The sequence below is a fragment of the Alligator mississippiensis genome, chromosome 2, assembly GCF_030867095.1.
Source record: "Alligator mississippiensis isolate rAllMis1 chromosome 2, rAllMis1, whole genome shotgun sequence".
NCBI lineage: Eukaryota > Metazoa > Chordata > Crocodylia > Alligatoridae > Alligator > Alligator mississippiensis.
In genome coordinates, this window is record NC_081825.1 from 263,389,494 (window position 1) to 263,417,337 (window position 27,844).

At 45.0% G+C, this 27,844-nt stretch overlaps 3 protein-coding genes and 1 long non-coding RNA gene across 7 annotated transcripts in view; 3 read left to right on the plus strand and 1 right to left on the minus strand.

The window, feature by feature from the left end:
* The first annotated feature begins 23 nt into the window (after window positions 1-23).
* On the plus strand, window positions 24-4,739 carry SLIRP (SRA stem-loop interacting RNA binding protein). The gene is made up of 4 exons (XM_014608288.3): window positions 24-108; window positions 413-471; window positions 2,580-2,681; window positions 4,604-4,739. Exons 1-4 carry the CDS (start codon window positions 45-47, stop codon window positions 4,625-4,627), a joined length of 249 nt encoding a protein of 82 aa, XP_014463774.1. The 5' UTR covers window positions 24-44; the 3' UTR covers window positions 4,628-4,739.
* SNW1 (SNW domain containing 1) lies at window positions 4,666-26,586 on the minus strand. Of its 2 annotated transcripts, none has more exons than XM_006263777.4 (14): window positions 26,484-26,586; window positions 25,275-25,428; window positions 23,307-23,468; window positions 13,425-13,520; window positions 13,226-13,332; window positions 11,814-11,918; window positions 11,657-11,726; window positions 10,843-10,908; window positions 9,463-9,579; window positions 8,928-9,069; window positions 7,832-7,928; window positions 6,675-6,792; window positions 5,518-5,681; window positions 4,666-5,430 (listed from the first exon to the last, which is right to left on the minus strand). In XM_006263777.4, exons 1-14 carry the CDS (start codon window positions 26,495-26,497, stop codon window positions 5,232-5,234), a joined length of 1,611 nt encoding a protein of 536 aa, XP_006263839.1. In that variant the 5' UTR covers window positions 26,498-26,586; the 3' UTR covers window positions 4,666-5,231. The 2 variants fall into 2 exon arrangements, with proteins under 2 accessions (XP_006263839.1, XP_019334431.1); XM_019478886.2 differs by lacking the exon at window positions 26,484-26,586 and adding an exon at window positions 25,902-26,009.
* LOC132248805 (uncharacterized) lies at window positions 5,677-12,095 on the plus strand. The gene is made up of 2 exons (XR_009460232.1): window positions 5,677-5,762; window positions 6,419-12,095. It is a non-coding gene; the product is annotated as an uncharacterized LOC132248805 (long non-coding RNA).
* Window positions 26,212-27,844, plus strand: part of ADCK1 (aarF domain containing kinase 1) — a 139,552-nt gene continuing 137,919 nt past the window's right edge. For 2 of the 3 annotated variants that reach the window (XM_059723124.1, XM_059723125.1), the window contains exon 1: window positions 26,212-26,486. The gene's annotated coding sequence lies outside the window, so the exon portion shown is untranslated. The remainder of the gene's footprint in view (window positions 26,487-27,844) is intronic. The other variant, XM_019478881.2, reaches the window with a different exon arrangement.

Consider the following 27,844-nt stretch of genomic DNA (forward strand, 5'->3'; position numbering starts at 1 on the left):
CGGTGTGCTGAAAGGTCAAAGGTCGCACAGCTTCTGCTTCTAAGATGGCGCCTCAGAGAAGGTTGTATGTGCTTTTCGTGAGGAAGCTGCCCTGGACTGTGGCGCGAGGTGAGGTTGGGGCTTTCCGCCTCTCTGCTCGGCCCTAGGGCGAGGGCCGAGGGGCTGTTCGGGAGGGAGGACGTGGGTGGGGAGCGACCACCCCCCCTCCCCCGAGCTCCTGGTGGGGAGCGGAGCCCGCCCGGGGCGACCTCCTCTGGCCCTGGCCCTGACCCTGGCCCGGGGGGACGCGGCTTTTGTTCGGTTCTTCACGAACCGGCTTCCGTGGGGCCCGCGAATGAGACTCGTCCCTGCCGAGAGCGCGGGCGGCCCCCTGTCCCTGAGCTCGCTGTGACTGCGTGTCTTTTTTCCGCAGATGAAATCTGGCAATATTTTAGTAAGTTTGGATACCTCAAGAAATGCAGCCTGCCGTTCGTAAGTATGAGCCCCCTCCCCTGCAGCGCAAACGGATTTACTGGTGTCTGCCAGCAGGAACTTTCCCTGCTGAGGCAAGAGGGGCGGGAACAGAGGCAAAGGCTAGTTCTGGTATTTGCAGGCCTCAGTGGAAGAGTGTACTCATCAGACATTTCTCAGAGCTCAGTCAAGTTGTCAAGAAGTCTTGGGTTTGGACAATGCTTTTCTTTCTCTAAATGTTTGTCTTTGCTGCTTTAGATTGCTTAAACAACTTGTAACTGGTGCCAGGTACTTCCTACTTTTAGATACATTTAGATGTTTATGATAACTGATATTTGGATAACACTGGAAAGTGGGAAAAACAAGAGCTGGGAGTCTGGACTCTTGGCTTCTGTTAGTGTTGCTGCTACTTGGGCCTGGTCACTTGGGGCCATAATTTGCCCATCTGCATGATACTCAAAATAACAAAAGAGCCTCGAGCTCATCTGCACCAAAGCATTATGAAGGTACAGAGCTAACAAATAAGTCGTCTTTTGCTTGATTTGAGCAGGTTTTTGGGTCTTCATCTTACTTGACAGCTAACAGTGTGTCTGTTTAAGGACATACAGACAGCAATGGAGCTAAATGGGATGACCCTTAAAATTCTTTTCATTCTTCTGTAACTCGGAAGGTAATCATGGGATCATCAGGCCCTGGGGACTGTCAGAGGATACCTATCTCTAGGAGAAGTAGCATGAATACATGTGGAATATAGTGTTTCAGCTAAAAAGTGTTGTAGCCCAAGTTCTTTCAAATATCTTGTGCAAATGTTTAGGGATTTAATTCATGATGCTGAAAAACTCCATTCTGAAATCTCCATCTCTCTTTCTCTAATTCTGTCTCAAAATTAAGCATTTCCTTAATGCTACCTTTGAGTTAGCAGATCACATTTCTTTCCACTTTCTGGACAAGTATTCATTTAAGAAACAGTCACCTTCTTCCTTTAACTTGCTTACCTTGGGATTATAGAAGAAAATGTATTGGAGTAAGCCCTCTGTTGTTCCTACATTTTTTGGGGTAAACAATGGTAACATGATGGTCCAAGGATATGAGAAACAAGATTGGTGAGGTTATGTACCATATACTTGACTGGTGCTTTCTCAGACCTGACAAAAAGTACCTTAAACCTTGGCTGTAGGGGTTTAGGTTGTAGCCATGTTGGTCTAAGGATATAGGCAAACAAGGTTCCTTGGGTGAATTTGATATCTTTTATTAGACCAGTTAATATACCTCATCCAATGCACCAAATGCCCTGATGGAAGATATGTAGGAGAGACCAGACAACAACTGCTCACCAGAATGAATGCACACTGGAAATCCATCAAGCAGCCCCTTACAGGCTGGAACTGTCAGCCTACTAGGGAAAAGCCATAGTTTCACACATTTTTCTCCTTTAAAAGAGAATCCATTTTTAAAGCATCTCCACGATCCTTTCATGTATTCTTGAGACCTGTTTTTGGGTCCAGACCCATGTGTTGAGAAACACTGCTTTAGAAGTTCTAGCTGTTTCACCTGGCTCTCCCTTTTGTGAATAACAACTCACTTTTAAACAATTCCTTTATTTGAAAGGAATTTAGGAAGTTGTAGCTTTCTCTGCCTGTGTGGCTAAGGGCAGTTTGATGTTGCAATGTACTTTTATCGCATCTTAGACAACTGTTTCCCTCACTTGTCAAATTCTTTTCCAGCACTGAAGCAGTCTCTTATTTTCAGATCAACCTTCCATTTAAATGTCACTTATGCTATGGATTTCTGGGTTATGGGTTGTGACTGCAACTTGGAATAAACATCTCTGTCCTTGTTTGGAAGTGAAGTTGAAAAGATTAATTAATTCTTCCTATATTTGATGCACTGAAGGAGAGGGGAACAAAGCAGCACTTGTTTAAATTCTGATTCGCAAAGCAGATGGGTGTAAGTGGTTTGAGGAGAATGGGGTGGGTTTCTGAAAGAAGCAGGCCTTTACTCTTCCAAATTCTCTATCCACTTAAAAAAAAAAAAAAAAATAGCAGCTGCAAAAAGGAAGTTTGATACAAAGCATTATATGCATATTGTTCTGTCTCCTAACCTGGCTTTATTTTAAATTGGGTGTCTAGGATGAAACAGGATTTCACAAAGGCTATTGCTGGATTTATCTCGACTCGCAAAGCAGCATGGACAATGTGTTAAAGAATTCCCACACTTTAGAGGGAGCCCAGGTAACAACTTTCTGTTGAATCCTTAATCAAATGATTTATTCTGCTGGGTTCTGCCTATGTTTACTTCATTCTGAGTAGGTTACTGGCAGTGAAGCAGGGTGGGGATCCCAGCTCAGGATACAGTAACTTGTTTATTGTAATTAAGTAGTCAACCATAAGATTCTAAATTTAAAACTTTTTCTAAAATCTTTCCTACTTTCCCTTCTAGCTTAACTAAGTGGTCTTGTAATGTGTTGTAAAGGTCAAACTGTAACTATTCTGGACAAAAACATTATCCTACAATAGCCTTGAACCCAGTTCCCTGCACCCAAGAGTAGGGAAACTCTTGCACGTGTTCTTAATGTATGCTCATGTAGATGGACATTGTCTTGCTTCCTGTGTATTGCTAGGGACAAAACATTCAAACTTAAAACATTTCAAATTGCACAGCAGCCCATAGCTACTTTTAGTTACACTTATGTCAATGGGCAGACATGCTATTTGCTGCACTTGAGAGGGTTATAACATGGCTTCAGGTAGAATTAATGTTAATTATTCTCTCTGGAGGACAAATGCTTGTGGCAGCATCTGCATCTAAATGCATAGAAAGGGTAAAAAGGTGGTGTTTGGTCACTGTATAGTACCTGGAAATCTAGAGCAAGGTAAAGATCGAGCAGAAGCCTGAAATTTCTGTATTAAAGGGTATGCTGATGCTGTAAATCTACCCTTTAAAACAGAAATTTCAGACTTCTGCTCGATCTTTACCTTGCAGAAAGCTGGGGGGCTGGGGTGGGGAAGGCACAGCATGGATTGTGGCACATTGGGGGGGGTGGCGGCTCCTGCTGATGTGCGCTGCTTGTCCCATGGCTCATCCAATGCTTGCCTACTCATTCAGTGGTTCCTGCTGGTCTTCTTGCTGCTCGTCCGGGGAGGGGGTGCCCCCAGATATGTGCGGGGCGGCAGGGTAGGGCTGCACCAAACTCTTCCCAACAGGGTAGAGCTGCACTGAGAAGAGAAACAATGAATTTGTGGCTGCCCTGGCCTGCGCAGATGTGGGGGTGCATACTCCCTCGGATGAGGGATAGGAGCCACCAGACTAGCAGTAGAAGCTGCCCTCCTCCTCCCTTGCAACCAACCACAGCTCTGGGCCATGACTGCCCTGGAAGGGCAGTGCTTGGCCCTGCCCCATACCCTTCCTCACGGTGGGGGCCTTGAACTGCCTCCTCACATGCTTTTCCTCCCCCCTCCTCTTCCACCACACCCAACTTACCAGCTGGAGGCAGCTCTCAAAAGGTATGGGACTGTACTCCTTGCCTCCTGTGTTGTGCTGCATCTGTGCACGTGCACAGGCCACTTATCAGTCAAATTATTGGCCTGATGCGGCCGATTTCCGATATAGTAAATTTCCTTTGTATCAGTGCCAATCTGATATCAGACTGATGTATCGGTGTACCTCTAATCTGTACATAATAGAGGAAGGTTTCACCCTGTGGTAAAGTAGCATGATAAATGTAAAAGTAGCTCTCTAGTTCTTGTGCAGTGCTTAAAAGCTGACTGCTGTTCAGTCCTCATCAATTAAGTTTCAGTCACTCAAAAGTGCTCAGTGTAAGGCAATGAGTTTCTTCCTCACTGTAAAAAGGTTCACTGGCAATTTATCCTAGTACATTCCAGGCAAGTGCCTCAAACAATTACTTTCTATTAGTTCTACATGAAATTCCCAGGAAGCTCTTAAAATGTATTTTACTAGGCTAAATATGATTTACAAGGCAACACAGCTGTCTTTAACCTTCTTGTTGGGAACTTGGAATCTGTGCTCATGGAGGATGAAACCACACTTTATTGTAAATGAGAATACCTCTAACAGCATGTCTTGAATGAAACTGGGGATAATTAGAGTGAAACATCAAGACTGATTTTAAACAGGTGACTTTTTTTTTTTCCAGCTCCAGATCCTGAAATCATTCTAGGGCCCTATGAAAATAAACACCTTACTTGCTGAAAAGGATTAACACTGGAAGGAGGTTTTTTATTACACTGGTATGTAATGCATTTAAAATAAAAGATTATTGACAAACTCTGGATGAGTATAGGATTTGACAGAGTCTAGCTGGTTCCTCTTCCAGCACAAACTATACAGCCACAGCAGGGGAACACCAAATCATAAGGTTTCCCCCCCCACCATACTTCCATTACAGCATAAGCAATGGCTAGCTATATACACCAGATGTACTTTCATCAGATGAAGTAAAAAGGTTTAGCTAACTAGACAGAACTAAAGCTCTAAACAGGAGTACCCTCTTACCCTGAAATGCTGAAAGAGTTCTCATGAGTATGAGAGCAGAGGCCAAAGTTCTGCCTACGAAAATAACGCCCTTATTAATGGTTCAAAATGGTTTTCCCCTTCCCCTGTTTCCTATGGGTAGTTATCTCCAAAGAATCCATGTGCGTAGCCTGTACATTGCTTTCTTACATAACCATCCCACTGTGCACCCCTGCTGATAGATTAAAAGTGCTATTAGCATGGAGTCCAGGGTTTCAGTCCATCCTTGCTGCTCAAAGAGGCCAAGCCACTCACTCCTTCCTCCTCTTCTTGCCCTCATGCTCATGTTCCTTAGGGCGGCTGCTATCAGACGGCCTCTTGGAACCTCCATGCTGTTTGGCTTCTTCTAAGAACTTATCCAGACCAAATGGATCTTCCTCAAACTGAACTGGTCCCTCTCTGCCCCTCTGTCTACGGTCAGAGCCAGAAAATTCCTTCTCGGGAACAAACCTGCAGCAGGAGAGAGATTACATTCCATCCATTTGCTATTAAAAATGAAAAGCAAAGGAGAAGACTGATATGCTCTCTCTCTCTTACCTGTTTGTCTTTATTCGAGCCTCTAGATCATCACCATACATGTCCTTATCCACATTTTTGTTTGGTCTGTAAATGTTTTGGGCCATGTCTTTACCACTTCTCCAGGGTTGGTCATAGACATTGTAAATTTCATCTTCTCCTCCAGCAAAGCCACTATCCATACCCTGGAAAGGGGGAGGATAGGTAAGAATGAAGGTAAAAACCAGAACAAGATGCTTGGACTTTACAGAACTCAGCTGATTTAAGTAAGTGCTTTGTAACACCCGTTTCTAATTAAGTCTGCTAATTGCAACCCCACTGCAACAAAAATACCTAATCTAATTAAGTCTATTGATTGCAACCATCTGTAAAAGGAGGAGCAGAAGAGACTATGAATGATATTTTGGCCCTGTCCTGAAATGTAGTCCTTTAAATACACAATTTTACAAAGTTTCAGCCTGGAAAAAAGATGAAGGCTGATTTTTGCAATAATAAAAGGAACAGTTAGTTTAGAACTTTAGTCAACTGTCAGAAAGAGAATGTTTAAATTTTTGAGAGTCATAACACTGAAAAACTACAGTATGAACTGCTGCTTTTCCTTGTGGGTCTTTCACAGCTGGTGAAATCAAATAGGAAAAGACAGGGAGGCTGAAGAAAACCTCATCCAGAATGATGATTTAAAAGTGCAGAAGGACCCCCTAAAACCTGTTACTGTTAGCAATTTAGATGTAAACAACAAGTCAGAATCAGATAATTACAAATTTAACAACTGTTTACTTTCAATCTTGGAACATCAACCCTTACCTTTATGGTACATTTTCCCTATTGAAATGCATTTGGTGCTCTAGGGGAATAGTGGTCTTCACTTTTATATGAAACTCCTCTAGTCCTCAAGTGTAAGAGCAACATTCTCTCTCAGCAGACAGCCATCACACATTTAAGCATTCAAAACATCCATCCATTGTGGCATCAGCACTAAATGAGAGCGCAGAACAGACAGTTGAAGCAAGTTGTACTCTGTCTGAGATGCACCAGTCTTCCTTCAGAACTCATTCACACATCTGACAAAATGGGGTCAATTCCAGTTCTCTACTCTGCATTCTCCCTCTGAAAGGGTGAGTTGAGCCAGCATGTCCCTTTTAAAATCCCACACAATTGAGAAGCTCACATGCATTTACCTTGCTCTGGTTGAAAAGCCTCTGGTCATACTGGACTTCACTAGATGTTCGAGGGTTGGGAACACCTAGAGCAATAACTTCACTGATATCTCTGTTCTCATTTCTCTGCAGCTTTGACCTAAGTTAAAAATATAACCAAGTATACACTGTCAGGCAAACTCAACTGCATCAATTAAGAAACTGCTATCTAATGCTTCACTAATAAGTTCATAGATTCATAGAAGTAGGGTCAGAACAGACCTTGTAGATCATCAAGTCTGACCCCCTGCCCTGGGTAGGAGGAAAACCGGGCTCAAATGACCCCAGCCAGGTAGACATCAAGCCTCCTCTTAAAGACTCCCAGGGTCGGAGCCATCACCACTTCCCTTGGAAGTTTGTTTCCAGATCCTAGCTGCCCTGACTGTGAAGTAGTGCCTTCAGATGTCTAATCTAAACCTACTCTCTAATAATTTGCTCCTGATGGCTGGGAGGCGAAAACCAGTTTCAAATATGCTGCAGGTTTTGCCTCACACTGCTTACTGCTGACCAGACAGGAGACAAAACCACAGCACATTTAAAACTGCAGTTTTTGCCTCCCAGCCATCACAGAAGCAAGCCACAGGGCTCCTCCACCAGATCAGGAGTGGAAGGGGGGAGGGGACAGAACATGGATGGAACTCCAAGATTAAAAGAGCTGCCATGCTGCAAGCTGGGCCCAAGATTTAACCCAGGCCCTACTTATAGGAGCTGCAGCATGGATGTCTAGTGTCCCATTTTCCCCCCTACTGGCCAATAAGCCTGCTTTGTTTCATTATTTTTAAGCACAGCCTCATGGGAGCTCCCATTCTTTCCTAAAGGCAATATACCCCATGAACCTGTGGGTACCATCCTTTGACAAAATAGCAAGGTACCTGATGAGAGCCAGTCTTCAAATTCAAAGGTTTCTATGATGCTGTGACAATATCATAGCCTTGCCTACCAGTCCTAAACTCAGAGTCAAACATTTCCTACAGAAGTTACACACACTGGTAGAGATTAAGTCCCCTAACAGATCAGATTATCTACTACTCTTGCTTCAATGCCAGTGCAACCCCTTATTGGGCAGTTCAGACACCTGCATTAGTCAGATGGAGAAGCCAGTGTGAGAACATCTAAACAAGCTGCTTTTCCTGACTCACCTCTTGTCAGGGGCTGCTCTGGAAAGATTCCTGTCATGCTGTCTCTCTTTGCGCCGGTCATGTCTGATTTCATCTCTCTCTCTAGCTTCTCCATCCTCTGTACAGACACATTTGAGATTGTTCATTAAGTACAGTCACTTGTTATCTGAGTTAATTAAACTTCAGGTCATCACAGTAACTGAACTCTATTCATTTAGAAAAAAATGAAGGGCCTTTAATTCAAAACTACATTAGATTTTAAACAAACTGAAAAAGCAGAATTAAAAAACCATATCTTTTATGGCAAACATGTAATTGGGCTTGCCAAAACAGGTGAAGGGTCCAGTCTCTGCTATAACTGTTTATTCTTGGTTTCCATATAAATCCATATAAATTATTTCCCTCTGCTCTGCCTGGGAATTAATACCTGTTAACTCCCATGGACATTAAAGGTGCATCATAGTGATAAGTCCTCCTGTACCATGGATAATGGTGGTGGTAACTATTATTATTCAGATTTATATTCCACTCTATCCAGAAAGTACCCCTTTGTGTTATTAAAATTAGCCATTGGTATCCAAAGATCAAATCCAGGCATGCTAGCATTAGCTGTGTTCAAGAACATCCACTGCCATGTAACAGCATGTAAATATGCACCCAACAATTCTGATACGCTTCTTGCCCTTTCCTTGAAGATGGTTCCTAGATTACTGATATTTCAATCCAGAATATACGGCTGCCCCAATAATTCCTATTTAGTTAATAATTGACCTAGAACACAATGGAGACTTCTTGCTGCATTCCTTGTTAATGTCAAGGATTCCCAAAGTCCAAAGCCAATTCTTGAGGTCTGGAGTGCCTTCAATACAACATCTGCTGCCACAGAAGTTTGGGACTCAAATTCAGACTCCCTTCAAACTACTTGCCCATTAACTGGCTGAATAGACAGGAAGGTCACTCAAGACCAGAAACCATTTCAGTGCTTAAAACCTGATTTTTTTTATCACAGACCTCAAGCTCTTTTTTTCCAATTTTAAAGGGTTCAAACAAAAATGAAAGCACCTGAAAGCATCCCGCCTAGATTTCTTGCAGGCAGATTGCAGAGACAGAGAATTACCTTTCTCCACATGGGTTTTGATCCCTGCTCTCCTTTCCCTAGCTTTCTGGGCCATCTCTCGGAGCTTTTCCTCATGCTTTTCTTTTTCTTTTTGAGCCATTTTTCTCTCCACCTGGGCACGCATCTCCACAGCCTCACGAGCCTGCATGAGTTTAAGAACACTTGATTAACAATATACTGCTACCAACCTGGATGCAAGGACAGCAGAAGCAGCTCAGAAGCTGCCCAATAAACAGCGTCACCTTTGTTTTCAATAGGAATCGCATCTTAAACATGACATACAAAGCCAGGCAATTATACAGCCTAGCAATTAAAGCTAAAAACCAAGAAGAGCCACATATTCCCAGAGACTAGCCCCTGATGAGTCACTGATTCAAAAATCTTGGGGATAAGACCTTATGTCTCATGTAAACCCAGCAGGAAGACTGAGCAGAAAGCCATAACCTCACCCAGTCATTTTCCCCTCAAGGAAATAAAAATACAAAGAAAATAATAAAACCAACCACTGCAAACACAGATTAAACAACTGCCTGACCTTTCTGTCAGCAATGTAGAGAGCCTCAGCCAGCTTGGCGAAGTTTTCATTAATATGAACAGTCTGCAGTCCTCTGCCATCCGCAGCCAGACGCTTGTCTAATGGAATGGTGTAACCCTGGCGTGAAAACAGACAGGCACTTCATCACCAGAAAGAAACATGGTGTACTAAAAACGAAACAATCCAAAATCTTAACCCATCATTCATATGCTCCAGTGGACTTGCTCTTCACACATTTACATAATTACACTACAGAATGCAAACCTTACCCTGTTTCACACAGAGCATGTATTTTTCAAATGACACCTTAATTGGGATGCCACTGGTCATTTGTAATCAATTATGTCTCAACTCTTAACTTTGTTCTGGGAACTAACCACGCAGCTTCCCCATGTTTAGGCAGTTTTTAAACGCATTTCAAATGTGGCTTCATTTTTTTTTTTGAATCTATAAAAGCTTCAGTCACCCCCAAGCTTTGTACCAGGGGACAAAATTGCCAGTAAGTGCATGAGATGGGGAAAATATGTACAATCTCTCAAAAAATGTACTCTGCAGGCATTTGGGGAGATTAAATTAAAGATCTTTATGAAGATTTTGCCTCCCTGGATTTTAAGAGTTTTGATACTCACTAGAGATTCAAGTTACAGTGCAAGTCCCCTTAAAACAGTTACAGAAGCAGAAAAAATAAATATGAAAGCACATGGCTTCCTTCCACCTACATTTGGAGTTTCCTCATGACTGTCCCTCAGTCAGTTTGAGAAAAATGGTTGGAACAGCCATGTCAATATATTATTAGCTCCCCCCCCTCCAAACGCAAATGCGTATTTACTGACAGAACCAATGTACCAATGTAGATCCAGTGTAGAAGACTCCTGCTAAACAGCAATGTAAGTGCATTCCCTGCTAGTGAATAAAGATCTTAGCCTTAACTAGAGGTAGAAAATGAATGAGAAGGCACAAGAATTCTCTCTAGATTCAGACTACAGAAAGTGTAAAAAAGAAATGACTGAGTTCTCTGATGCCACCTTTTCCTTTTTCAGTTTAGATGGCCTCACTTCCAGAGCATTCAGTATTTTGTTTCAAGCTTCACATACTGCACTACTATAGGGATTTTTATTAAGTGCTATTTCTTCTCAAAATGTGTAATTTCTGCCATGAAGTAATATATTCTCTTTCAGCACTGTGCTCCTGTCATCTTGACATTCCTAATAACTAGCAAAGAGAAAAACCAAACTGTACAATTGTGTTTCCCATTCTGAAAGCAGCCAGTTTACTGAGCTTTGGAGGTTTAAAACCAGTATTATTCAGGCTGCAGATCATTCACAGAAGTCTCGCAGAAGGGCGCAATATTAGAGGGTGAATTTATGACAACTTAATTACCTTTGCATTTTTCCAGTTTGAAATGCACGGAGGAATTTTCCACTCTTGTTGCTCCTTCACGGTCATCTAAATTGAGAGAGAGAGAGGAGAGGGAGGGGAGAGAAGTCACTTTTAGATTTACAGCAGAAAGAGAGGTTCTCCCTCTCTTTTTCTCTCAAAATGGCAGCTATGAAAACACTCGGACAAATCAAATTGCAAAGGCCAGGAAGCTTTTGCAGAAGAATAACAACCTTGTTTTGGTGAAAGCTAAAGCATTTACTGTGCTGTACTTTCCAGAACGATACAGCAGAGGAACAGTACTTTACGTAGTTATTTTCGTACTGTGAATACAGTCCAAGTTTAAGTTTCTCTGAATGGTTACCAAGCCACCATCCTCCTCTGCTGACATGAGATCACTCTAAACACTGGACTTAGTACTACTGTTCTTAGATGTTTAACACCAGGTCAAGCCTTTGTCCTCAAGGTCAAGTGAGCCAATGCACTAATCTTCCGAGGGACAGTGAACCTCATGCTGCAAAAACAAAGCCTATGTGCTAGTCAAAGAGCAGTGCCACTGTGTTAAGGCTAGTATCTCAGTCAGACCTACAAACCAAGGGGAGTCACAACAGTGCAAGCCTCTGTGAAAATGGGAAAGAATGTAATCACCCTTTGCCAAGGTTATAGAAACCTGACTCACTTCAGAACTGCCAGACTCTTACATGCCAGATTAAGCATCCAGCACACATCAACAGGGAGAGGAGGCAAATGCAGCACAAGGGCTAGTCAAGTACAGACACTAGAAACCAAACCAAAACACAGCAACCACATTCAATACCTTTCTGCTGGGAGAGTGCATTACGGGAGCTGGAGGAGAAGGTGGCCCACGGGGAATTTTCTTGTTAATCCTGCACAATAAAGCACAGTGTGCTCAGTAAAGCAACACACAAAATCCTCTTTGCTACTATGAAATGCTCCAGGGGTGGAGTACTCACTTGAATCTTGGGGGCTCCATGGGGTCCTTCTGCATCTCTACCATTCGAATAACCCTCTGTTTTGCTCCAGAGTTGAAGGCAACACCCTGCTGAGATGGTGTGTACCTGAACAAAGTCATCAAGACAGATTCAGTTCTCTATGTACACTGTGTGCTGTATTTCACCTTCCTCAGCCTGAACCACTCCCTCAGCATTTCTGCTTCATCCACACCAAATTCTTTAAATAGTTCTCAAGGTTCTTTGGGTAAAATAAAAGTGATATCTTTTATCAGACCAACTAAATCATTGTAAAAATTGTTCTTTACAAGCTTTCAGGCACAAACAACCCTCTTCAGGCATAGGGACAGCCTGTTGGTGTTTATGTGCTCTCCTTGGTTGAATAAAAGCTCAGACTATGAAGACAAGATAAGTGTACACATGCAGTATCTGGTGCTGCAGTTCCATTTGCAGCACCACACACGCTACACATGCAGGTATTCCCTGTGCTGCTAATTTGCAACGCGGGGGTATATTTTGACACTGGAAGATCCCGGTGTCAAAAAAAAAAAAACCGCAGCAGAAAAAGTGGGGCGGAGCACATAGCAGCAGCATGCACTGCCCAAAACTGGAGCCTGGCCAGCTGGAGCCATGCTCTGGCTGCTGGCCAGGCTCCCTGCTGCTGGATTGCCAGCACTGAAGCCCTGGGAGGCCCCCAGGTAAGGCTGCTGAGGCCAGCCCAGGTGCTGGCCCCAGCCTCCTATACCCTACCCAGGGCAACATGCCATGTGCCACAGCGCACATGCACAGGTGTTCCCCGGAGACAAGTACCAGTGGTATATATTGTGCTGCTGCTGTTTGTCCCTGGGGAAACGCATGTGCCAGCATGTCTGGATCGGGCCAAAGAGTCTACTTAGCCAGAAGCTCTATATTTTGGGAAACCGTTCCCCATTAACAGGTTCACTGGTTATGATGGCCCAGAAGATTCCTTCATATTCTGGCACAGATGTATGTGGTGAAGCAAGTCAAACTCTGGTCCAAAGGTTGCCTGTGGCTGTAGCTGAAAAATCCTCCTAAATAAAGACTAGCCTTGTAATTTGTAATTGTTTCAGAAGAGCAACTGGAAAAGGAGAGCCAAATTATAAACATCTCATTTTGAATAAAAGCTCACAGGCAAAAGCCAAATTCCACTGCACTGTGTTTTCTGTACTGGAACTAGTAACACATTTCCCTAAAAAGCAGTTACCCCTTAAAATGTCAAAATTGCTGGTATATTAAATATAAATATATATCCCCCTCTTTGAAGCCTGCTCCTTAGCACAAATATATTATATATTTGTGCTAAGGAGCAGGCTTCAAAGAGGAGGATCCTCTTCAAAAAGGAAGGGATGTCCCCCACAATCAAATGTCTACAGACAAGGCTTATGCACACTAACCTGATGTACTGAGCAGGAGCTAGTTTGTCAGCAGCTCGGACAGGCATAGCTGCAGCAACTTTCTGGGAGACCGATTTCTCCAGAGCTGCTCTTGTTTTCTCAGTTATCTGTAATCAAGAACACAATATTAAGTGCTTTGACCAAGATGCAAGAAATGCAGGGTAGCTTTAGCAGCTACGTCCATCCCCATACACAGTACCTCTTTAATCGCTTCCTCATCAGGTCTTTGCAGTTCAGGGTCATCCACATTCATAACCTCTTTTGGTACCAGGTCTGTATATTTGCTGTAAATTACCTGAAATTCAAAATGATCAGTGCATTAGGAACAGACAAAGGCAGAGTTCCTCATAAAGGTATTTTAGAAGCTATATTATCCTTCAGCTGTTAGCAATCTGAGAGCTCCTACTTACCAATAATTCTTAAATTATCCATGTCAATTATGAAAGTAGTCTTGCTCCTATTTTACAGAAATATGAACAGAAGTAGGGAAAAAAAAGTGACTTGACCTCAGTCACAGAGTAAAGTAATCCACCAGCAGGGCTAATTGGCATTCATGTTTCCTGGCTCCCAGTGTTCTGATTACCCCTGTATTTGGGCCCACAGCAGGGTTAGGGGATCCAGATTTATATTTTCAGTTTCAAGACTTAGGGAAACTGATATACAAGCCATTGCCCCTGCTTTCACACTTTACATTGTCATCATCCCTACTGCCAGTAAATATTTGAGAGATCTATTGTTCATGTTCCACCCTTCCATGACCCACTTCCCCATGAATACTACAGCCTTCATACAACTCACTGCCACAACTAACTTTAAGCTATGATAAAAATCTAGGAAGGAGTGCTGCTGCAAGAATCACATGAAAAATAAAGGGTGACAGAGTCTGAATATCACATTTGTCCCTGTGAATTGGGACAGTGGCAGACACTGTTAGTTCAAAGGATTAAAAAATAAAAAGCTTTGTAATTATGAAGGAGAAAACTGAAATAAAGAGCTCCTGATGGTGTATACCAAACTATAAAACTGACCTGTATTCTCAATGCTCATTTAGCGCATAAAAGCCATTTACTGCTTCTTTTCCCATGCACTCCAAAATTAATAATCCTTTAAATGAATATCAGTAATATTCCAGTAACTTGCAAAGCCAAGTGAAGGACATCTGAAGTGCAGTGTTCCTTTAAGGTAATTAACTATAACACCCAAGCATCTCCAGCATGAAGAGCCAGGCATGTCAGAAGAGCTTGGATTATCCCAAAAGGCAAGAGAAGGCAGAAAGGTTCTCTCAGAACTACAACATACCCCTGATAGGTGCCTGGGTCACAAATAAGCTTTGTGAACAAGCTAAATCCAGAACTTGTTACTCACTAAACAAATATTCTATTAGTGTGGAAAGTGGCAGGAAAGCACTTGGAATTGAGTGATTAGTTTGACAGAAGTAGTAACAAGCACTGTAACCTCACTTACTTCCAAAAATGTGCAAGACTATCCAATATTATTTGGATCCCTGTTTTGGCTAATGGAGGAAAAAAAATCAGGTAAAAGATGCACAGTGTCGTGTCTCAAGGTGTTTACTTTAATCCTTCAAATCTTCCACTCCTTTCACCTGGATAATTGCACTTTGGTACCCAAGGCTATGATAATTAAAAGACTTCAATGTGACTCAATGTTCTGGGAAGCCAATGTAGCCAGTATGGAGCAAATGATACATTCCTTGATGTCCCACAGTGTTAAGAAGGCATGATGCTACATTTTGCACAAGTTGTGGTTTCTGGAAGGTTTGAGGCCCAAGTAGATTGTGTTGATGTAAATTCAGAGAGGAGATAATGGAAACAATCACAGTTACAGGCTAGGTCATCAAGAGATGCCGTTACATGGCACCTGCACCAGAGAAAAGTGAAGAGCACTCCTGAGGCGCAAAATGACTTGACTAGGTCTCTTCAATTCAGGACTGCACTATGAATTGAAGTGTCTGAGAATGTTATCCTTGTAAATCAAGATACAACCTTTATCTTCCTTGATAAGAATTTCAAATAGATGATCACAGCCAAGCACTGAACTAATTTGGCAGCAGCGTGACAAAATATTTTTTGCTCCCTATATTATTTGCTCCCTTGTTGTAGATTGGAAGTTAGAAGCAAGCCACTTCTGCAAAAATGGCCCTTGAGAAGCAGCCTCCGTGAAAAGTAATTATATGGTGCGATCTCCAACCTAACACTAGCTCCACCCCGCTAGTTCCTTTCATCATGTAAAGCTCGAGGACTTTGGGTGGGGAGAGAAATGTGTGGACAGCTGCCCTATGCGACATCAGGGTAGATTTGAACTAGGGCTGTCAATTAATCACAGCTAATACATGCAATTAATACATTAATTGGTTCTTGCGTTAGTTTTAACACGTTAATCATGCACATGGTTTTGGAACCTGTGCCTGGGCTCTGCTGCCTCCAGGCCGCCCAGTGGGGCAACAATGGCAGCCCAGAGAACTGCAAGGAACCCTGGGCGCAGGTTCTAGGTGGCTGCAACAGGAGGTGGGAGATACGCACATAGACGCACAGACAGATGCACACGAGCAGCCAGTCTACACGCTGCATGTAGGGCAGCTCTGCACCAGTAAGTTGGGGGGGGGCAGGGAGGGAAGGAGGAGAGGGAAGGGGTGGCAGGGAGTAGATGGATGCCCCCACAATGAGGGAAGGAGTGGGGCAGACTGGGATGAATGGGACCCTGGGGCCAAGGTGGCTTGTCCAGGGGTGGGGGGGGGGCCTCCTGCTATGTGCACCCCTGGAGGAAGCATGGGGGGCTATGGCAGGGCACTGTGGGTGCCTGCCACTTTAAAGGCAAGGCCACGGAGATGGCACGTGTCTGATGGCGGTGGCCATTTAATGCCCATTTCTCTGTGCTAAAGGTGAGCAGTTTGAAGACCAGCCAGCAGGGGAAGGGTCTCTCCCTGCTGAGCTCCTTGTACCAGGAACAACTTGGAGGTATATGGGCTAGGACTATGGGAATGGAGGAGGCCCAAGGTTCTGGGCATAGCCTAAAACTGCACCCTGCCAGGATAGGGAAGCCTGGTGGGTTTGCCGGTGGCGTTTGCCAGTGACACCCCCTGCTTCTGCTGCAGGTGCCCGGAGCCTGTGCTGAGGTGCTGTGCATGCATCTGTCCATGTATGTTGCCCCTTCATTCACTCCCAAGCCACAGCCCCCCCAGCCTTGCTGGTGCCCCTCACTCCTGACCCATGGTACCCCACATCTTGCCAGGGCATGCAGGAACCACCTTCCCTTCCCAGGTTCCAAACCCCACACACACACCCACAGCCCCCTCACACCTTCACAAATTCCACCCTGGCCAAACCTGTGCCCAACCATACAAAGTACTTGCATAATTCTGAGTTTTCAGCTGTGCAATTAAAATCACAATTAATTGCGTCTTTTTAAAGATCACACAATTAATCATGATCAAATTTTCTAATAGTTTGACAGCCTAATTTGAACCTTATATACTTACTAAATCAGGGACTACCTTCACAGCATCTGATGAAGTAAGCCCTCTGCTTATGAAAGCTCATGCTATGTTCTGATGAATTACCAGTAACCTTCCATCCTATTGTGTGTGGCAGAGGTTGCCAGATAGTGGCATTACACATAGTCTCACAAGTTCTTTCCTTGGAGCACATGGGCACAATCTATCTACCTTGTGGTGAGGAGGAGTGGGGGTTTGCCATGGCATAGCTGTTCTATAGTAACTACTCAGATAAATGATCTCACCTTGAGTTCGATGAAAGCTAAGCTATGATGGGTTAACTTTCATCTACTGCAGTACAAGTTTGGGGTGCCTCACTTCAAGAGGGACGTGGATAACCTGAAAAGGGTTCAGAGAAGGGCTACTTGTATGGTTGAGGGCCTGCGAGTAAGATCCTATAAGGACAGATTGAGGGACCTGAATCTCTTCAGCCTCCACAACAGAAGGGCGAGAGGTGATCTCACGGCCATCTACAAACTCATTTTGGGGGGGGGGGTGGGGGGGTGTCAGCAGGGAATAGGGGATACTCTGTTTACCAGGTCGCCCCTCAGGGTTACTAGAAACAATGGTCATAAACTGAAGGAGAGTAGATTTAGATTGGACATCAGAAAGAAATTATTTACAGTGAGGGTTGCCAAAACATGGAATGGGTTTCCAAAGGAGGTGGTGCTTTCCCCTACCTTGGAGGTGTTCAAACCTTGGAGGTGTTCAAAAGATTAGACAAGCACCTGGCTTGTCTAGGGTTACTTGACCCCAGCGCTCTTTCCTGCCCAGAGCAGGGGGTCAGACTTGGTGATCTAATAGGTCCCTTCTGACCCTAGAAATCTATGAATCTATACATATCTGATTTTGTTCATCTATAAGGTGCAAATCTACCCTGATTTCTGCCAAACTTCAGACTAAAAGTTAACTACCTCCATCTAATGAAGACATAACAGAATTTAAATCAACAAAACAAGTTAAATTAATAATGCTGCTTGCCCATGTTTTAGTCACATGGGCTGAGCTGTTATTGAGAATATGCCAGCCAGATATGGAGCAGTACAGGGAGATTTGCATAGGGACAACTGTTATGGATCTCTAGTTTGGGATCCTATAAGGTCATGGTTAGACTGATCTGTGGATCCATCCCTGGCTTCTGTGCACTTGGCAGGCTCCTTACACCAGCCCCAGGCAGAAGAGGTGATGACATGCCAGATCCTCAAGAACCACAAAACCAGAGTTTTTCTAGGAAAGCTCCTAGTAGCATTTTTAAAACCATGATAAAGAACCACAGGAGCAAGAGTGATGAGCTACTGAAATGGTGAAAACTGCTGGCAAGCCACCCAGACAGACCCGGCAGCACCAGCCTCCACCACAGGAAGGCAGTCTACTTTATTTAACGCTTCCAAAGGTGATGAGAACAAAACTCCCAGATAAAAAGCTAACTAATGAAGTGATCCCAGTCAGACTCCTTATGGAACATCTCATGAGACTATTAGAGAATTTAGAGAATGTGACTTACCTACATAGCTCAGGATATTCAAGGTTCTCTGTTCAATTTTATTCATATGTCAGCAGAAGTTAGGTTGGTAAGAGACACACTGTAACTCAGTCCACCACAGCTCACTGAAAGGATTATTTCTTTCCTAACACTTTTTCAAGTCTCATTTAAAACAGCTCAAATGAGACTTCCATCACCTCCACGGGGAGGCTATTCCATGACCAAACACTTTCAAAATGGAACCAAAGTTTTTTTTTTCCTTTAAATTAACACTTTTCATTCTAGTTGGTGCCATCATATTTGTAAAATTCCTCTCCGTGCTCAACATTTATACCAACCAAGTACCTGTAGGTGATGATAAAAGTCAATTTGGTTGAGATGGAATAGGCCTAGAACCAAGAACTCTCACATTCTAATTCCAGCTCTGCTACTGACACACCACCTGGCCCTGGCCACTCCAACTCCATGTACCAAGCCACAAATGGAAACAAGCTACACTCCTTAGAGGATACTGTATAGATAGGCTTGAATTCAATTTTTATTTTTTTATAATTTCAACAGGTAATATCGATATTTATTTTTAAGCATTCATTTTGATTTTTTAATCGACTTAAATTTTCAGGATTGCACAAAATTAAGGGTGCGAGGGGCAGACAATTTATTAATGACAAACATAGCGAGTATAGGACTGCCGCCAGCTGAGCCGCAGAGCTGCCATCAGTCCCAGCTCCACTTGCTTGTAGCCTCCTCGTCCACTTTGTCACTTCCTCTTTCTTTGCTCCTAGTTCCCTGGTTTTCTGGGAGTTGCAGTCCAAACTACAGTCAGCATAGTTCTGTAAGACTGCTCTCTCTGTCATCACACGCCATCAGCCATCTTTTTTCCTAAGTCCCTTTCCTATAAACTGATTATTAATAGGGGTGCACAGAGATATTTTGGGCCGATACCAATAGCCTACTTATAAGAAGGCATATTGGCCGATCCGATTTCCTACACGCAGCCTGGCAGCTTGAAGAGCAGTGTCTGGCTGATAAATCTGTTGTGGTGGAAGGGGAGTGGAGCGGTATGAGGCTGGGGGTGCAGACTGAAGCCCCAGCAGTGAGGGAGGGAGTGGGGCTGGGGCAAAAGGGGGCACAGGATGGAGCTGCGGCTCATCCAGGGGGGGCTCCCATCACTGTACGCACCCCGGGAAGGCATTTGGGGGGGGGGGCGCGTGTGCCCCCGGATCTGTGTGGGGCAGGCTGCTGCTGCGGGTTAGGGCCGGCTGCTCGGGGCTCTTCCCAGCAGGGGCTGGGCTGGGTTGTGCTTGGCGCAGGCAGTGGCAGCGTTGGGAGGCAGGGTTCAGCCCCACCCTGTAGCCCCCTCCCAGCACCTCTGCTGTCCACCCTGAGCACAGCCCAGCCCATGCTGGGAAGAGCCTGGCATAGCCCAAGCTCCAGCCTACAGTGGCACCCCACCCTCACCCCGTATATATCTAGGTGTACATGCCCCCACCATGCTCTTCCAAGGTGTGCACAGCAGCAGGAGCCACTCCCTGCCAGACAAGCTGCAGCTCCATCCTATGCCCTGCCCCAGCTGTGCAGTGCCTGGCCCACCCCCACTCCCTCACCATGGGGTCCCTCAATCTGCACCCCCATGCCCCTTCCACCACAACAAACTTACCAGCTGGACACAGCTCTCCAAGCTGCCGGGCTGTACTCTTCACTGCCTATGTCATGGGTGGGCAAAATACAGCCCACGGGCTGGATTTGGCCTGCGAGGCCATTCTATCCAGCCCGCAGGGCCCCTAAAAAAATTTAGAAAATGAATATTTATCTGTCTTTGGTTCCTGTCAAAAATGACAGGAAACAGAGGCAGTAGGATCCAGGGGAAGCCCAGCGGGCTACTGCAACAGCAGGGCCTGCCCAGCGCCCGCGAGGCCCAGAGCAGGGCAGCAAGAGTACAGGGTCCCAGCTGGCAGGGACTCTATGAAGCCAAGCTCCCCACTCTCCTTGCTGGTGCAGCCCAGCCTGGCTCCAGACCCCGGCCAGCCTGTGCCCCACTCTGTGCCCCACCAGTGCTAGCCCCGAGACATAGATCCCAAGACATTGGGACATTGGTCCCAAGATGGTGACCAGGGGGCAGGGCACCTGCCAAGGGTCAGAGCTACCCATACAACCCTCGACAGCTTGCCAAAACTGGGTAAACGGCCCTCCGCCCAAAATAATTGCCCACACCTGGCCTACGTGCTTCGCTGCAGCTGCGCACATGTATAGGGCATTTATCAGCCACATTAGGCACAAAAAAAAAAAAAAAAGCCAATTTCCAATACAGTCAATTTTCTTTATATCGGTGCCGATCCAATATCGGACTGATGCATCAGTGCACCTCTAATTATTAATGATGGAAATATTTTTTCATTGGTCTGTGAGTGTGAAGTAAAACTGACATTTATCAATGTTTATCGATAAAAATTGAATCCTGCCAAGCCTATGTATAGGTAAAATATGTAATGCTGGCATAAAATTCTGAAGATTTCTGATCGCAGAACCACAGAAAATGAGGGTCAGACAGGACCTCAGGAAGTCATCTAGTCCAACCACCTGCTCAAATCAGGTACCTCCCCAACTAGATCATCCCAGCCCAAGCTTTGTCTACCTGGGTCTAAAAACCTTCAAGGATAAAGACTCCACAACCTCTGGGTAGCCTACTTCTAGTGTTTTTACTACCTTTCCTTGCTGCAACTTGAGACTATTGCTCTTGTTCTGTCATTCGCCACCACTGAGAACAGTCCAGCTCCATTCTCTTTGGCACCCCCTTTCAGGTAATTCAAGGCTGCTCTTAAATCCCCTCTCCATCTTCTTTTCTCTAGACTAAATAAGCCCAATTCCCTCAGCCTTTCCTCATAAATCATGTGCCCCAGGCCCCTAACCACTTCCATTACCCTCCATTGGACTCTTGTTATTACCTGCCATATTCTCCACTACCCAACCAGCTTGTTTACATATACAGTTTGAGAGCACCTCAGTACTAGGATGGAATAACTGAGGTGCACAACCTCCTCTCCCAGCTCTAGAAAATATTTTATCTACAACCACTGGGCTAAGAGACAGCTTTTTTTTTTTTTTTTTTGCTGACACCACAGTGGGATCTCACAGTTGGGCTTCTGTTTTATTCATGTTCATGCCCACTACTTCAAGTGATTATAGGTAAATCCTGATTTTTCAAACTTTGAATGGGGTAACTGAACTTTGAATTTCACTCTGGACTTAAAAATATGCTTTGAAAAGCTTTGGAGTTTCTGCTGGGATACCTGTGAAAACTAGGATCACTCTATGGATTTTTCAGGTGTTTTCTTCATTGTGAACTATCTGACATCCTGGGGGCGGGAGGAGCGTGATTGTTATTTCTTGTCTGTAGTTCTGCCCTGTCTTTTTGTTTTCTATTCTTTGTTATATTTTACTGCAAAGTTCCAATTAATGTCTTATACAAGTATAATTAGCATTTTGAACCACCTCCCTCCTGCAGATAATTAAAGGTGTTAAACAAAGCAAGCCCCAGTACAAATCTCCTTCAACTAATACACTGACATTGCCATTGTTTCTGTTGATTCAGATGAGTTTCAATCCGCTGCAGTTCAGAGCCAGCCTGATTTTTAACTTATTTTTCAAACTGACTGTGGCAACTTAAAATGCCTATGTCACAACAATGCATATAATACATGACATGTATTCAACACTTATTAGATGGTGGTTTCAATTTTTAAAAAATAATATAGTAGTTTGGAGCTTCACTCACTGGCAGTTGTAAGATCAATTTCAGAAAAGTCTAAATATAAAAGTCTAATTTGGGTTTTGAAGACAGCCGATGTGAATTTTAACCACTGACAAAGGCAATTCTCACCCCATTTTAAGTATGAATTGTATTCATACTCTTTCAGCTTTTGGTACATTTCGAGAAGTTAGACACCCTGCTTGTCTACCTCAGGGCACATAATACCTGCAACACCTCCCTCATTTTTCATGGAAAGCCTAGGTCATGCCAGGAAGAATCCTGTCTCCCAGAACATATATCCATACCATGCCCCCCAACCAATTTTTAAGTTAGGCCTCTGCATTTTATTCTCTTTTCAGGTCTTCTTTGGTTACCTTCACCTCTGCAGGTAATATAATTTGGCAAAGAAACAGTCAAACATCTGGTCTAGTCAAGCCTCACTAATCCCTCCAGCCCCAATACCTGCTTAAGGAAAACGGAAGCTTTAATGCATTCTACCATCCACATCCGCCCCTTCTGAAGCAGACCTCCTGAATGACAGGGGCTGGGGTGGGGAGAAGGGGCTGGGTATTTCAACAAATCATTCTCTCAAAGTCAGTTAGGACACCACAACACCTAATTTCAGTTTTGCCAAGTCTCCTCCCACCCAAGTCAAGAGGAGTTTTGTCAGATTCCAGTAGGAGCAGTATTAGGCCAGAAGTGCCTTAAGAATGTGGCAATCTTGTAGCACCAGCAGCACTAGTTTCACAACATCTCGCAAAGCAAGAGAAGCCAAGAAAGATACAATCCCAGTGTAAAAGATGAATATGCAGAAGACTATCAAAAATGTCAAATCTTACCAAAAACAGTACATTGGTATATTCTTCTGGAAGTTGAATTTGTGCTGCTGCCTGTATTTTATAATTTGGAGAGAGAGAAACTTCTATTTAAACCTGGATCACTGAAGTCATTTAAGGCTTCCTGCCAGGATTCCCCCCCTCACAGCCTTGCTTCCTTTTTGGCACCCTATAAAGGAGGTTTATTAAACTCCACCATAAAGCCAACCAGCAGACAACTTCCACGTAGGCAGCAGACAACTATATTACTTTCTCTCTTGGTTGAAAAAGTTACTAATTAGTTACAAAAGGATCATATCACCATATCTTCTGGGTCACACTGCTTCACACTGTCCAGCATTACTTCAACTCCTAAACTTTTAACAAATCTAGTTGCTATCTAGGGAAGATATCTAAATACCACAAAATGATGATTGCCTACTGAAACAGGTCTAACCCAATCCAATCCAACTGAAGCTTCCACACACACAACCCTCACTAAGCATCTAAGAAGCTATTACCTTGTCCTTTGACTGTCCTTGTCGAGCTATCGCATCATATTTTATTTTTCCTTCTGCATCCACTTGAACTGCCAAAGCATTGGACATTTTCTTCTTTCGGCCCATATCCAATGGGTACTGGGCCACGTGGATTTCTGGAAAAGCCCCTCCATCTCCAAAATCCTACACAGGAAAGAAACAGAAGTGTATAGTGAATAAAGCATGTGGGATAACTTTGTCAGTGTTTTCCAGTATAAAGTGGAAGCAGGAACTGCCTTGGTTTCCAGCACATTGTCAATGTCCGAGTTACCCTGCACCACAGCATACTGTTTGGGTAGGTAGCAGAATTTAGATTGTTTTGTTTTTTTAAATAGAAGCCACTAATATGCATTTATCTCCCTCAGAGAAATATCTATAATTATCTGTTATACTAAACAGGGGTCTATTGTCCTGACTGGAATATGCATCCATTATCATACCAGTGATACAAATAATAAATTGGAGAGGGATTCATATGCGAATCAGTATTTAACATTTGTGATCTTTACCACTATAATAAAAAGCATTTGTGGACCTATGAAAGGCACAAGATTCACAGGCTTTCTGTTGAGGATCTGTATTTACCACTTAACACACAAAAAAAGTGCAATTTTTTTTCCCCAAAAAGACAAATTTATTCTGCTGCTAAATGACTAAAATTTCCTGCCAACGCTTATAGTGGGCACAGTAAGAATGCCCAATTCCAAGTTATCAGATTTCTCCAGCATGACATGCACTATCACTTGGTTTAGAATTACAGACCCCTATACTTTTTATTATTCCCCCTTTCATATAATACACAAATGCTAAAGCACTTAATAAACTGATGAGATTGATATCTTGAGCTAGGCTATCCTGAGTCAGTAACAGTATCATAAGTCAGTAACAGTTAAAGCACATGTAGTATTAGTTGTCCCAGCATGCTAAGAACAATCTTGTAAGGGAGGACAAATGCAACATGAAGCATTCCCAGTGAGGTGCTTCAGTGTTTTCATCCATGAAATGTTTTCAATCATTCATTCAATGTTTTCATCCAGTTTCATCTTTCATCCAGTTTTATCCATGGTCATTTTTAAACATTTGGGCTGATTTGTAGTGGAATATATTTTATATTACACTGATGAACTACATGGAAGATTTTGTGAAAACCCAAAGGGTGAATGAAATACTATACAGGTAAATTTGCTATGAAAAAGCGAGCTATAAATATTAGTGCAGGGGTTGTCAACCGGGAGTACGCGTACCCCTGAGGGTACTTGAGAAGGCCCTAGAGGGTACACATGGGCAGGTGGCAATGGAGCACCACCTGCCCAGCCAGATCTGAGGGGGGGAGGGGGAAGCTTGCAAGCAGCAGCTGCCACACTGCATTTGGCTGTGCGACACCCCCCACCAGCCACTGGGGAGGGTTCAATAAAGAATGCATTATACAGTGTAACTAAGAGGTTTCTAAAGTATGCAATACAGTAAAAGCCATGTTATCCGGCACTTTATTAACTAGCATGTTCTATTAACCAGCATGCTGGTCAACACTGCAAAAGTGAAACTGGAAGTCCCACTTCCAGTTTCACCAAGTCCACTTCACCAATTTTGGGGCATGGCCCCCTTCTTGTCCCCCAGCACAGCACACTGATGCCAGCAAGTGAAAGCCTGGCACCAGTCTGACCAGGCAAAGATGCCTCTCAGGTAACCAGCATATTTGGTTATCCAGCACCCCCCATTCCCCATGGGTGCTGCATAACAGAGCTTTTGCTGTTATAAACCAAATGAAAAAACAAAACACACTTCCACCTAGCCTGTTGAATATACAGCCAATTCCCACACAGCCAGGCTCACACAATCCTCCATGATATAATCCAAGTGCTCAGAATTCACCTCTGCTTCAAAAAGAGAGGAACAAAACTTATTTTTCAGGGGGAGAGACTTCATTAGAGCATGAATTCAAATATTTACCTCCAGCATTCGTGGTATCCATCCTTTCCGATAACCATATGGAGGCGGTTCTCTGCGTGATGAAACCAGTGCTGTTTGTCTTGATCGCTGAGCTCTTGCTCTTTCTTCTAATTCTAGCTGGTCCTGAGACAGCTGAGTTGGAGCTGGCAAAAAACTGCAAAAAATGGGAGAAGGAATTTTAATCTTATATTTTCACACTCTCCATGCCTGAGATTGAATGCAGTACTTGATTCTGCTACTACGGTATTCAAAACAATTGTTCATCTGTCCCTGGTCTGTATTGGATCATACGCAATGTACAACACTTGAGCATTTCACTTTCCAGTTATGCAGCAGCTACTCTGGAATTTAAACGGAGAAGAGAACACAGTCTCTCCCCACCAGGCCAAAAGATTTCTATGGGGTTTGATAAAACCATCATCCACATTTCCACCCCCCTGGCTCCAGGGCAGGAGCCATATCTACCTTCTCTTTAGCAAGGCAATAACGAACTTGAAAAACCCTACACAAGTCTGCATCTAAGTATGCTTTCCACTGCTCTTGACAACAAGGTGAAAAATATCCAAGTTTCAAGCATTTCCATACCTAAGTGACTTAATGAAAAAAAAATAAGAAAATTGTTTCTACCCTAATTATGTGTGGTGCAAAGCACTAGGCCCAAGGAGGGCTTCCCCCTTCCATAGCACTAGTGCCCTCTTCCTTCTGGACAGAAGCAGAAGATCCCAAACTCTGGGGAAGCCTGCGGAGGCTGCCTGCCTGCCTGGTAATAAGGCCCCTTCTGACCCTGCCAGGGTCTGAGGAGCCTGGAGAGCAGCTCCCGGGGCGCAGCGGGGTATGCCCGCTCCCGGGACTGGAGGGGGGGGGGGCGCTTCCCGCCGAGCAACCAGCCACCCCCTGCTCGGGGAAGCCGGGGGGGGGGGGAGGGGAGAGAAAGGGGAGCGGCTGCCCTCGCGCAGGACAGGGCGGCGGCAAGGGGCTCTCCCGCCCCAGGGCGGGACGCCCAGTGCCGGCCATGCCCCCCAACGGTGCCGGGCCCCGGGGGTGACGCTTGCCCCCGAAGCGGGCGCTCCCAGCTGCGGGCCGGGGCCCCTGGAGCAGCGCCGGGGCTGGAGCCCACTCCCCCACAGCCAAGGAGCGCTGAGGCCAGGCGAGGAGGGCGGGGGAGAGCCCCGACCCCGCACCGGGGCGCACTCGGCCGACCACACCGACCTGGTGAGCGCCATCTTGTCTCCTCCTTTCTCTTCACCAGGCTCCAGGCCGTGCGGCGAAGCCGGGTGCCAAACCGAGCAGGCGCGGGCGCGAAAGGGCTGCTGGGAGTTGTAGTCTCTTGTCTCTATTACGCAGGGCGGTCACATGATCCAGTGCGCAGGCGCACAGGCTGAAGGCTCCCTCGGCGCGAATCTTGGTCCCGCTAACGACTCTAGGCGGCTCCAGTGTTCCACTGCGCATGCGTAAAAGGCTATTGCTTTGCTCGGCGCCGGACTGTGGGCTGGGCTTGTAGAGCTGCGGGGCTGGGGAGTACGTGCAGGATGGGGCCTGGGTTCTGCACCAGAGCTGCAGAGCTGTTCAGGGGCGTCTGCTAGTTGCAGGCTCAGCCCAGCCTCTCTTGTGCACCACAGTGGGGTCCAATAAAGGTTGATCTTTTTTTCTTTTTTTTAAGGAAACATTTTCATGTTCCAGGCCAAATCAGACAAATCCATTCCAAATCCATGACTTATTCAAGAACCATATGTGGCCCTACTACCAGCAAACATCCTCCACCCCACCTGGGGCTTCAGATGTTTACAAATTATTTGGCAGGCATCCTATGTGCAGGTCCAAGCCCAGAGGCTTGGGGTTCAGATCCCCCCAGGTTTTGCTTGCCCTCAGCCATATGGCTTCAGGAGCAAGCTAGGGAGGAGTCTCCCAGTTCCATCAAGTGGGCATAAAGCTAAGATCTTCCCACTGAAAATTGAAGTGGGAGAGTATATATTACCTCTGTAGGTACTACCCCATGCCAGAAAAGTGGTTATCTTCTGTCCCTGGGAAAACCTCTATGGTGATCATGGCATTTTCGCATCATTCATGACAGATGGCAGCATTGCGTGGCCCCAAGCAGCAGTGCCTTCACTGTGACATTACCTTGTTGGGCACCCTCATAGCACTGAGCTCTGGGACCTGATCCGTGGTGGGTACCATGGCCCTATCTTCAGTACGGAGCCAGCCTGTGGCACTGGCGCAGGGCTGGCATACCTGTGTTTGCAGGGTCCTCTAGCGTGGTGATGTTCAAGCTTTTTGACCCCATTGGCCAGAAGAGAGGCATAGGGCTGGTCTATAGGCCAGAAGAAGCCCTGCACACTGCCATTAGGCCCCACAGGGCCTCAGCTGGCCCCTGCCTGGGGCCTGGCACTACCTCCTCCCTGCCCCAAGGAGCAGGAGCAGGAGCAGGAGCAGGTCCTGAGGCCTGGCACAGCCCCTGCCTGGCCACGGACACTGGTTGGAGTGCAGGGCCCAGGGCTCCCCACAGGTCCAGACATCTGGCAGCAAGGGAACTGTGCCACCACTCCCACTCCAAACCCATGGAGAGCCCT